Source organism: Lissotriton vulgaris, chromosome 12 (genome assembly GCF_964263255.1).
Source record: "Lissotriton vulgaris chromosome 12, aLisVul1.2, whole genome shotgun sequence".
NCBI lineage: Eukaryota > Metazoa > Chordata > Amphibia > Caudata > Salamandridae > Lissotriton > Lissotriton vulgaris.
The window spans coordinates 412,859,682-412,872,478 of NC_141700.1; the positions used below are offsets into that span (position 1 = coordinate 412,859,682).

The 12,797-nt window shown below is 41.8% G+C and overlaps 1 protein-coding gene across 4 annotated transcripts in view; it reads right to left on the minus strand.

Moving 5' to 3' along the window:
- Positions 1 to 12,797, minus strand: part of RPGRIP1L (RPGRIP1 like) — a 1,159,147-nt gene that overhangs the window by 453,653 nt on the left and 692,697 nt on the right. For all 4 annotated transcript variants that reach the window (XM_086945185.1, XM_086945184.1, XM_086945187.1 and 1 more), the window contains exon 16: positions 6,796 to 6,947. In XM_086945185.1, coding sequence (XP_086801311.1) covers positions 6,796 to 6,947 — 152 coding nt within the window. The remainder of the gene's footprint in view (positions 1 to 6,795; positions 6,948 to 12,797) is intronic.

Here is a 12,797-nt window from a genome sequence, read left to right on the forward strand (position 1 = left end):
AGAACGTGGTACTCTTTCTATGGCTCCTTTTTGTAGCATGATCAAATGCCTCCTTCCTGAGTAACTGAAGATGGGATGGCAGAGATTTTTGTGGTGGATGAGGAGGTGGCATTGTGACAAACTCCAGGGTATGGCCATACTTTATTATATCCAGAACCCATTTGTCTGTGATAATTTGTTGTCATCAACTGAAATAGCGTTTAATGCAAGCTCCCCTGGCTGGAAGGATAGGAGAGAGTGCAGCAGGCGCCAGGACATAGTCACTGTTTCCTAACAGTATCCCTGGACTGTACTGGTTGTTTACGTATGGGTTGCCGGGAGTTTGCAGCCTGTGGTGGTGCACAATAAGCCTATTGATGTTGGTAGGAAGGGCAAAATGGGTGATAGGTCTGAGGCTGGTATTTCTGGTAGCCCCCACAAAATGAATAGGCTCCTCTACTATGGGCTCCACAAAAGAGGGTCTTCCAGTAATGGAGCGTGCTCAAAGCTTTAGCAGCCTTGGTGTCTGCCTTAATGGCCTGTAAGGCGTCAATGTGCTTACCGAAAAGCGCACTGCCATCAAAAGGCATATCTAGGACCTTACTTTGCACTTCAGGGCGGATGTTGTTGGCCTCAACCAACCTTGACGTCGAAGGATGGCTGCTCCAGTGAGCTGACGAAAGGCCAGGGAAGTCATATCCATGGACACATCAATGATCCCTAAAATGGAGCTTTCACCTTCTAGAAGAATCTTTCTTGCCTCTAGTCACTTGTCTTCTGGAGGAAGGTCCAGGTATGGAGCGATATCAGACCACATTTGGAGGTCGCAATTGCCTAATAGCGCTAGCGCATTGGCCGAGTGCACAGTAGTACCTGAGGTGGTGGAGGGTTGATAGGCGCTGAAGGATTCCTTGACCTCCGTTGTACACCTTCAGTGAGTACCGAGTCTGATTGTGGGTGTCCTACCAGACAAGCTGGCGCATCATCAGGAGTCTTGTATTTCTAGTCTATTCTAGGCAAAACTGCTATCACTGTAGCAGATGTTTTCATGACTTTCACAACTTCCTCCCAAATATGGTCAATTATAGGTTTCTCTTACAGTCTTCTGAGATTGGTCTTTAAAATCGTAAGGAGAACAGTCAGACTGCTTGACTGTAATCAGTAACTGAAATTGAGAAGCTGCTCTCTCCATCAATGCGTGAAAACCGCCAATGTCCTTCAGCATAGAATCCACTGCTAGAGGAGATGGGGAAGCAGGTGTCTAGATTATGTAATCTTCCCACTTATTGTCAGATAGTCTGGCACCTTAAATTCGCCTTCCTCTACATCCCCATCATCAGATGTGCCATGCTGTTGCAGAGGTAGAACACTATCTGTTGCTTGTGACATCATACGTGAAGGTTCGGACATGCGTGGCGGAAATGCCGGTGGCGGTGGAGAAGGAGGTGGAGGTGCACACTTCGATAAAGGAAAATGAATACGATAATCCTGCAACATGTCTTTCAATTCTTGAACTAATGTCACAGGAAGGTGGACCATGGGTTTAAGAACAGGTTCCATGTATTGAATCTTTGCATGCGGAGTGTGAAAATCCTGTTGATAATAATCCTCATAGTCATCATTGTCATGATACTTGATGTGAAGCTGAGAGGCACTGTAAGCAGGGCCAACCATGTCATCCTTATCAAACTCTTCCAAAAATGTTGAAGGAGGTAAAGGCAAAATCAGCGAAGGATTCTGAACTAAACACCTCATCGACAAGAATGTAGTTGACGAATATAGAGGAGTAAGTTGTAACGTCGAAGATCTTTTAAGGCTCGATGTAGTATGTAGCGCCACCAGCTTCGTCGACGGCAGTGGTATCTGTGTCGTCGACGAGGACAAAATAGGAACTGATGATGAAATTATCGTTGATGCAGATACCTTTGTTGTCGTTGCAGTTGTTGTCGTCGGAACAAACGTCGATGAGGATGTTGACGTCGCCAAGGAAATCGTCATTGACTGAGAAGAAATAGTCGATGAGGAAGTATACAGGAGTGAAGGTACTTTCGCCGCCAGTACAGGCATCGTTGGTGGAGCCGCCATCGACGGCACATCGGAGACCTTGGTCGACAAAGGTTTTTTCAACAACGAGATCGTCGACGATGATGATGAGGAAACATGCCCCGATGGTGATTTCTGCATCAACCGGGATCCAGAGGACGGTGCCGATTTTTAGGGACACAAGCTTTTTAGGGACTGTGATTTTCATAGATGGCTCTGATAAATGTTTCTCATGCTTTGAGGTCAGACTGGCTTTCTCTTCAGCAGGAAATTAATGCTTTCCTATTTGTGAGGGACCTGCTGCTTTATGACAGGATTTTTTAGAAGCTTTTTTATTAGCCTCAGTGGACTTGTGACCTCTCTCTCCTTTTAGAATTTTTCCAGAGAGGTATGTGAGGCAGAGCTTTCCTCATCATCAGAGATGACAAGAGATTTACTTTTAAGTCTCTGAAGCCAAATCAACAACCTAACCTCTCTATCTTTAAGGGTTTTGGTTGAAAAAGTTCTACAAATTTTGCATCCTTTACTTTATGCTGGGGTACAAACAGCAAATACAGTTCTTATGGGGATCTTCAGCATGGAGCCTCTTCTTACCACATGTTCCACACGGCCTGAAGAGACCTTTCTTTGAAGAATCTGACATTTTCTATAAGATATCTGTAGTTTTGAGGGAAAAAACTGAGCAGAGCTCAGGGAGACTCCCTCTCACAGGACGTGCGGTAGTAAAGCTGAGGAAGTAAGCCTCTCTTGGGTGTGTTCTACAGGGTGCTGTCATCGGATTTGTTATTACTTAAGTTTAGTTCTTTTTTTACAAAAAAAAGGTAGATAGGCTATGGCAGTGTTCACTGCATTGTAGCATATGATAGTATTATCTACTGCTTTTATAAGGATACAGTGGGACTCCCACTAGGACTACGGAACTGATTTAGGTGTGTGAATCTATGAAAGATCCAATACTGGAGAGCTCTTGTGTTATCCTCCTTTGTCACAATTATCACAATAATTTAAAAATGAAATAAAAAATGCTTGGTCCTAGGTAACTGAACCAGCTGATCCACTTTTGTGAAATTGGGGAAGCTAAAATCTACTTCTAGAGGATTCAATGCCTTCAACCAGAGCCTGGGCGGCTTTGTTTTCCAAGTCAAGAATCCATGTATTCAGGGGGACTGGAATTATGCAGCAGAGAAGCATCAAATTATGAAGCAGTGTTGACTTTTTTTTTTAATAGTATTACTTAATTTTTTCACAATTTTTACAAATGGTCATAATGACTGGCCAAAGATTTTACCTCAGTACCAGTTTAACAACCAAATACAGAAATGAGCAACTGAAAAATAACTAGTTCACCTTTGCAATGGTCCTTCCAATGCACACAAACCTGTCCCAGTATCTTAATATTCGTTTGAGTTAGAAACACATTTTTGGTTTAATATCTGTACTGCAGATTGTGCAGCAGATGATGGATTAAGCATCAAGTCCATAATTAAGTGAAAAACGCACTACCACAGATTTGCATAGTTCCAGTAGCACTGCATTAAAATAATGCCCTATCATTTGTTAACTTATTAGATGAAGGTGCAGATGATTACAGAAAACAGGGTGTCAGGAGATGTACTTATTGATTTCTGTTGATTAATTCCAACAGTGACTGATGCTGAGGCCAGATTGGGTAAGGGAAGCGTGTTTGTTTTAAGTGAATGGCCCATGGGACTAGCAGAATCTCATACCATTGAAGAACGGAATGCTCTCTCAGTCTTTGTCTGTACTTCAATCAGATACAAAATCATCTCTACTGAACAGAAAGTGTGATGCAACCCCATGGTCTCCAGAAGCGTACATCACTGTAGCATTCAGAAACATAACAGTAGGGTGAGCCACCAAAGATAAACAAAGCTGAGTGAGAGAACATTAATCTTATGAAGGACCAACCTTTAGGACTTTAACATTAGCTCAATAACACACAATTCACTCATTACTCCTCCATCCTCACACATATAAATCACAGCCACTTCTTTCAAACATCAACTTAAAGCTCCGTCAGTGAACCCCGCAAAAATGTGGAAATATCTACCTTTCCAAACATGTAATTTCATCTCATGGCTCCATCAGTGCCTCTCAACTGGGCTTAAGGAAATTCTGTCAGTCAAAAAAGGCACCTCAAATGAGCATGCAACATGCGGAAGCACCTGCCACACCAAACGTGTAATATTAGTTAACTGTTCATCAATGTACCCTCATCCTAGTGTCGTGTAGCTCCTACAATCTATATAGGATCTGCGCGTAAACTAAGATTTGTGTCCAGACTGAATACAGACATCCCCAGAGGATATGTTAGCCTGTAGACCAGCAAGCACACAGTGCAACTGTATGCCCCCCACCTTTACCAAAAAGCGAATAGTTTCTGGCAACTACTGAACAAGACAACCCTGATCCCTCAGGGATCGTGGAAACAGTACAGTACTTTTCACTCAGTCACTTGTGCTCACTTGTTCTCAGAGAGTTACACAGACTAAACGATGGGGACGTTTTCAATAAGCATTTATTGAACTAGCGTCATTCTAGGATAAAAGAAGTGTGCTGGAACAACCTTTAGGCAGAAACAGATATGTATGATTACAAGCATCAACAAAGGAAAATAAAAGGTAGAATTCTACCATGGTGCTAAGACAGTGAATATATGCAGGCATATAGATACATGGCAGTAGTCAAGTCAAAATATACTTTTATTTGATCCATTAAAAAAATCATAAAAGGATGGACAACCATCATAAAACGCAGTGCTTTGGAATATACATTTTTAAAAACCTAAAAAGACTTAAAGTTGATGTCAGAATAAGGAGATACTTCTTTTAAAAATAATGACGAATATAACAATGCATTTGGGAGAAATCTGCTAATTAGTTGGCTAGCTGGCTGCTTGGCAGGGTCGCATTTTGCCAGTTCTTTTGCTGCGATACATGGCAGTAATCCCAATGCAAACCCTAACTAGATGTACCTAAGTGTACCTAGAATATATGCAGGTGTCTAGCCAAGAATCCCCTTTGAAAAGAGCCAACCCCATTGCCTGATGTGAGAGAACAAAGGACCCTGTCTTGGTCTCGAGCTGGACACCCCGCGAGGGATGTCAGACCACTGTGTGCTGGAGTGTCTGCGTGCAGGGACTTCGGCGTCTCATGTCAGCATGGAAGTTTTTCTCCTCTGGCTTGCCCAGAGAAGATGAGGTACATATATACCAGAAAGGTACCCTCAGGTGTACTATCTAGAAGTGTCATGATACTGTGGGCATGTTGGCCAAGGACGACGATAGTGGTGACCCGTATACAGAGTTATTATGCAGAAGATGGTAATTCTGCTGTGACACTGAGAATCCTCATGCATGATAAATAAGGCTAGTTTTCGGAGAAAACTACACAACATTTATCCAGCACCTAACTAGGTAAAAGGTTAGCGCCAGAACCGTTATGTATAGCAAGGTAGGACAAAGGTTTTAGAATATGGTTTCTGTTGGGAACCTGCAGAGCGTATAAAACAGGAGAAATACTCAAAAGGGTACCTGGCAGACTATTGCAGCAACTTTTCAGAAGAAGGTACAGCATGATCATTAAGAGCTGGAAGGCAAGTATTAAGGTGGAGACTAAACTGGCCTAATGAAATGTATAAGTTGAATGGTCTATGTTTTTAATTATGACAGAAGAGGGTGCTTTGCTTTTCTGGTTCAATAAACAATTCAGTAAGTTGTGGCATGTGATCCCTTTATGAGATCAACAAGAGAAATACAAAGATGCAATTGTATATAATTATGTGCATGGTGCTTACTGAAGGACTTCCACAAAAGGCACCATAGTACACTTGACAACAATGCTACCAAAATGAAATGTACGTTTCTTCAATTGCATTATATTTCTGGCTCTGTCCTTATACAATGATATTTGTATCCATTAGCAAGAAAAACTGCATTTAATACTGGCCTGTGTCACAAAAAAGGCAAAAGCCGGAAATCTAGGACTCAAATACGTCTGTTGTGATAATTTGCAAAAACTGCTCATAAGCATACATGCAAATCTTGCAATTACATGTCCACTCCTCATCCACTCAATATACTCCTAAAGGCTGGGAGACAATACACAAGAACAAATGTGGTAGTTTAGAGCAAGTGCACATTTGTCCCAGAGGGCACCCTCATACAGTATGGGGGTCATCATTTCTTGTCCCAGTCCTGAAACACACTTAACAAAACTGCCTTTTGCAAGAGTAATTTCCAAGGCAGGAAACAGCCTTAAACATGTTTTAATAACAACAACCATGTTAGCTAGTGGGAGTTACCTGCATTTTGAATAGCCACCCGTTCCTGATACACCTGCTTTTTTTGTCACTCACTCTAAATTTAGTATTGCAAACAATAAACCAGAGTTATAAGTTTCATCGGTCAGTGTATTTTTTTGAGACTCAATAGTGTCCAAGAATTTACACCCAAAATTACGTTTTAGTGCATTTAAATTTCACTGAGGAGTACAAAGAAGTTTGTGAAAAACAATAGTAAGCCGGCAGCACATCACATTTACCATTGGGTTGATTGTTTTAACCAATTCAAACGAATGTCTTCAGTGTAAATGGGCTTCATGCCAATACCTGGGTGACAGGAGAGCTTTAAATAGCTAAGCTAAGCATATCAAAAGGGCTGCGAGTAAAGGTAAGTTCTGTGTCTCTGTGAGGGAAAATGAAACACAAAAGTTAAAATTTGAGAAAAAAGGAATACTACTTTTTGATGCGTACCTGAACTGCCAACTCTGGTTCCTTGATATTGGATGAGAGGTATCCTAAAGCTTTTGCCCGCTCTTTGTATAGTCTGATTGCTTGATCCATGGGAACTCTCAATCTTATCCAATATTCCAAGGAGCCAAAATTCTGCATATTGTCATGAATGCCTACAAAAGAAACATTTGTAAATAGCAAACTAGATATTATCATATATGTTCAAGGTAATTATGAATAGATTTAATTAAGAGGATGTATTCTTTTAATTTGAACATTTAACATATAGACATGTTGCATTTACCATAAATAATACAATTATTGATAAAGGCTTAATAATTCATTAACATTTTGTACTATGCATTGGATGGCAGCGTCAGAAATATACCAAGATGAGGGGGCTCACTCATGAAATCATAGATATTAACTTAATTAAAAGAGAATTTAGAGAAAACCGGGCACAGTGAACCAAATTCCGAGATACCACGAAGACTATACAATGATCCAGTCAATTGTCTAAATACATACTGAAATTATTTTGGCATTAGTTTCCGGAGTGAGCATTAATGCATGACAACAAGGTAAGCCTTTTAGGTTTATAAGACACCTTCAGGGTGTTCATCATTGGAAAGATGCCTGCCTATTGAAGATGGAAGAGCAATATGGAAGGAAGATACCAGAGGTATGCCACATTAGGCCCTGGGCTTATGTTTGGTAACTGCATACCAGCCTCTATATGTAATTGTCAAATGCTAAGACACAATATTAGGTTTATCCATCAAATACATAGAATACAACTTGTCTTTTTGAAATTATGAATGAGAAGGACATAAAAAACCTACTAGTACTGTGTTTGCTTGCATGCGATTAGCATCAAGAAAGGGAAGTGGACAGCCTTTATAGTTAGTGAAAGGCCAATGGTAAAGAAATGAAATGAGAACCAGTAAAGGAAGAATGAATGACTATACAGATTGCAAATAAGTCAGGTGCTCCAAACTTTAAAGTGATTTATATAATTTTTATAACTCCATCATGATTTAGCCAAGATCTCTAGAAAACACAATTTAATAGAGTAAATAGGTACAGTCATTTGGCATGCTTCAAAGGGCAATTTTACAAGTCCAAAAACTGTTGCTTAGAATACTTTAAACTATTTCGAGAGAAGCTCGTCAAGAATGTTTCTTGCAGTCTTTTTGAACAGCAGCAGACAACTGTGGTATTGTCAAGTTAGGAGTGTGTCCGCGGCTATCACTGACCAAATCAGATTGCAGAATATTCTTGGAGATCTTAACTAACATTTTGCTCAAAATAACACCTCTGTGTATGAAAGGGACTGGACTGCCTAGACTGACACTACAGAACCTGAGGGATTTCCTCTCTATGCTTCAAGCATGGGCCAGAAGAATGTATTGATCATGTAGAGTGGCAGTACCACTGGGCTATGGTGACATGTTTTCTTTCCGCCAATACCATATGATAGTACTGAAGGACACGGATTCTGGCCCTAGCATTATGCTTAACCATATTTGCAAAACGGTATGCAGTATAATTCAACAAAGGGGCGAGGACGGCATTCTTCACTACCAAATTTAAGGAACCACTTGTGGAAAAATGGGCCAACTTTAGGTCTGCAGAAAAGTTTAAATACTATAGTTTTATTAGATTATCTACATAAATGAATAGTATGCCCTTCAGGCACTGAGGTGAATGGGCTGAAATTCTGCATACCCTACATGCCACCAAACATCAAATTTTAAAAGCATAAAAATGGATGAAATTATGTATGGTCTTCTAAAAAGGGGAGGAATGAAAGTCACTAGAAAGAAACAGAGCTGCAGAACTGGAGTCACACGTAATTAACCTAAACATCTCCAGAATTAGATCTGTCAGGCTTGCATGCTTGAATTAAGGCTATCAAGCAGTACAAAGACAATAGAGAAGGTGGGACTCAGCCCTGCTCAAATTAGGCAGGTTCTTGAGGACTGCCTGTTCCACATAAATTTAACTCTAGACCGGACAACCAAGCAGCAGTATTTTGAAGAGGTGTGGAATGTTTGCCAAATTGCTGCCTTGCAGGTGTGCACAATAGAAACTCTAGTGAAGAGCACTGCATTGGCTACCATGCTTCTGATGAAATGAGCATACACTTGTCTGTTTGTCTTTTTGTGACAAAGTATAGAATACTAAAATCCATTGTGCAATCCCTTTCTTGAATTTCGTGTGCTCTTTCCCTAACTGTACAAAAACAGAGATTAGATTTCTAAAGTATGACATCTTCTGTAATTAAAATCGAATGCATCTCTTCCGATCTAGGAAATGTAGCAATTTGCATCTGCCGTAAAGTTTGGTGTAAAAATCCACAAAACATTGTAGGATTTCTTGGGAGCCATGGTGTCATGTTCCATCCTGCCTGGTGAGAGTGAGTATCTGTGGAATATCTCTGGGTCCTTTTACTTTGGTGGCTAAGCTGCGCCCATGTCTACCTCCCCATATGCTCTTGCCACCCATCTTTTTGACAGATAGTGGATCTCCTGATCCACTGTCTCACAGTATTCATAAAGATGTGTCCTAATATCAGCCAGTGTCTGGGGCTTTGGGTTGATTTCATATGTTCTCTCGAGTGTCTGCAGAGTTTTTTCAAGTTGGGATAAGTGAGATCGTAAGGATTGTAGAACCCCAGCCCTAAACCCTATACATGTTCCTCAAATTGTGGCCGTGAAAACTTCCCATAGTAAACCTGCTGTGTCCACCGATCCCTTACTCTCATTAAAATATTGAGTGATCCGACAACGTTCTGGGTAAATGTCTCATAGTTTGTGCCCGGTTATTTACTTCTCGGGTTACCAGGCAGTAGTTTAATCATGACCACATATTGTGTGCAGTCGAGATATACGTGCCCTACCGCTTCGTTGGGTTCCAGGTCCGCCATACATCACTGAATTCCCAGTCAGTCATACCCTCTTTGAGCACCCTACTCACTTGTTTAGTTTGTCCTAGTGGGGCTCCGGATCTATCCATGACCGGATCTCGTCAGAAGTTGAAGTCCCCCCCCCCACCAGATAATAGTGGTTGGCTGGAGTTTATAGATTCAGCCACACAACGTGGTGTAGAATTCAGGGTCGGCTGTATTAGGTCCATACATATTTATTAAGGTTAGCATTGCACCTCTGCATTTTCCCTGCCATATGATGCATCTCCCTTGATCATCTGTTTCAGAGTGCAGTGTAGTGAGGGGGGTACCTCTACGGACTAAAATAAGAACCCCCCTAGAGTAGGAAGAATAGGAGGAAGCTATTTTAGTGTGTGCCCATTCTGGTCCCCATATGTATTGCAGCCTGTGGGGTGAGCTGTGACTCGTGTATAAATGCGATGTCCACTCAGTGCCTATCAAAATACGTGACTACCTCCCTAACTTTCTTAGGGTTATTCAACCCGCGCATGTTCCACAAGAGCAATTTGAGGGTGTTTGTTCTATTATTCATGCATGCATCCCAGTGTGTTATGGTACTGTGTGAGGGGTCATGGGTCGGGGTACGTCTGTGCGGAGATTAGTACGGGAAACATACATTTGGAGTCTCCATAACGATCCAACAGTAACAACCCATCCCCCCACCCATTTTGGCGGTATAAACATGCCAAAGCCATGCCTGTGATAGTAACCATTACAATTGAACAGTGTAGTACAAATAGGCCTCAAGGGCACATAACATAGAACATCAAACATTTGTTCCCAGTGGGGTGTACCCTTGTGGGGGGCACAAGAGCTTGTTACCCTTCAGTAGCTAGAAGGGAGCCGGGAAGTCTACAAGTAGGACCATGCTTATCGCTGTTTCAGATTATGGGGATACCCCAGCCGCCACCCTCACCCATGGAGTGCAGCTATGAAAAGTAACTAAGTATCATGATGCCGGATCTGCACTCAATGGCTCCTATCATTTTCTCCCCAGTCTCTTACTCATCTTTATTTTCTGGGTCTTGTAATATTAAGTCTGCGTTTAATCAGTTTTCACACCCCTCAATAGAACTTATCTGTGGAGGTAGTACGGTGGTGTTAGGTAGGTCCCTTATGACGGGGCGCATTGGTATATGTTTCACTGCTCGGGGATTCAAGCTAGCCTGGCTAATGAAGGGTGTTACCCAGAAACCAGTCCCAGGATGCTGGTTTCCAGTTCAGGGAACACCTGGCTTGGCAGTTCGGGCTGGACTGTTCCTATGAGGCATAAGGTCAAGACTGATTTGCGTATAGCTGCGTCTGAACTGAGGTGGCAAAGTGAGCTAAAGAATGATGATGGATTCAACCCAGATCTGTGAAAGGGGGTGAGTGTCTGAAAAGTTTCTGCGCTCAGTCCATCATCTACTTGTGTTTGCTTTGGTTGCCTTAAGTTGGTAGGGTATGTCCAGATGTGGGTCCCTTGCTCACTTTGCCACTGGATTCAAGCTAGCCTGGCTGATGAAGGGTGTTACCCAGAAACCATGTCCCAGGATGCTTGTTTCCGGTTCAGGGAAGACCTGGCTTAGCAGTTCGGGCTGGACTGTTCCCATGAGGCACAGGGTCAAGGCTGATTTGCATATAGCTGGGTCTGAACTGAGGAGGTGAAGTGAGCTAAAGAATGATGATGGATTCAACCTAAATCTGTGACTGTGGGTGAGTGTCTCAAAAGTTTCAGCGCTCTGTCCATCATCTCCTTGTGTTTGCGCAAGTGAAGGGAAAAGCCTGGCCGCAAATTTTGGGGGAAAATGCGGGCTAATCCAGCCTCTAAAGGCTCTGAAGGGGTTACAATCCATTTTAGGATTTCTAAATTTCGGTACAATCTACATTCAAGACTACGCGAAAGAGTAAAACCTTTCTACGACCTAATCAGACCAGATTTCACAGCTAACAAGTGGACTCAAAAACATACAGACATTCTACATTCAGTTCAGGCTGACATGATAGCTTCAAAACACATGCAGCCACGGTTAAACACCCGCAAACTGGTAATACGGGTCGTCCCCGGGTTATCAGAGTATGCCTAGTACACCTACAATGAAGGTGAGACCGTTCCAATCACATACAAATCTCATTTGTACACGAATGCTGAAAATCGATTTGCAGCAACAGAAAAAGTACAGAGGGCAGTACAGGCTGCTGTAGGGAGAAATGATAATTGTAAATATGTGTTTGTAAAAATTGTGTAATGTAATTGTAATACAGTGAATGTACAGTTTTCCCTTTTTGTGAAATTTGAAAAAAATAATGTATAAAATTTCTAAATAGACAGGTTTAAATAAAAATACCGGGTCAAATCAGAAAATTCTGTTTGCCCTTTTTCTAAGAATAATATTTTTTGGTAAATTGGTTGGGTGCAGGCACAATTTTGTATTTTTTGATATAATAGGGTCCAGCCTACCCCGTACCCCACATGGTCCTAACTCCTTAGCTTTACAAAGTAGGGAGAAAAAGAGCAATAGCACAGAGGAAACGCATCATCGTTGTAACCCCTATACCGACTTTAGAAGCGGTAACCAAAGCCAGCATTCCAAATGCAAAGGCACTGCATCCACGTTGGATACAATGGGCTAATTCTCTCACTGCAACAGATGTAGAATATAGATGCGATCCTACACTGAGAACACAAGCCTTTCTGCAGTACGAACAAAAATACCCTCTCCCGAAAGAAATGTTGCCTCTAGATCAGTATGAATACATCATTTACACTAATGGTTCTGCCCAACCGGCTATTGGAAGTGAACAGCAATATAGCACTGCATGTGCTATAGTGAAAGGTCGTATGTGGGAGAGTAAGTTCTGTGGGAGAGTAAGTTCTGTAGGAGAGTAGGGTCTGCAATCCTATGGTCACCCCAGATTTTTGCTTTTTGCTTCACTGGTTTACGACTTTCCATGGCTATGGGCCTGCTAATCAGACCCACAGCCTAGCTGTTCTCTCTCTAAATTAACATCCATGTACTTTAGGTGCATTTACCAATTGGTATTGGGTCACTCTTGTAAGTCCTTGTACAATGTACCATAGGTACCCAGGGCA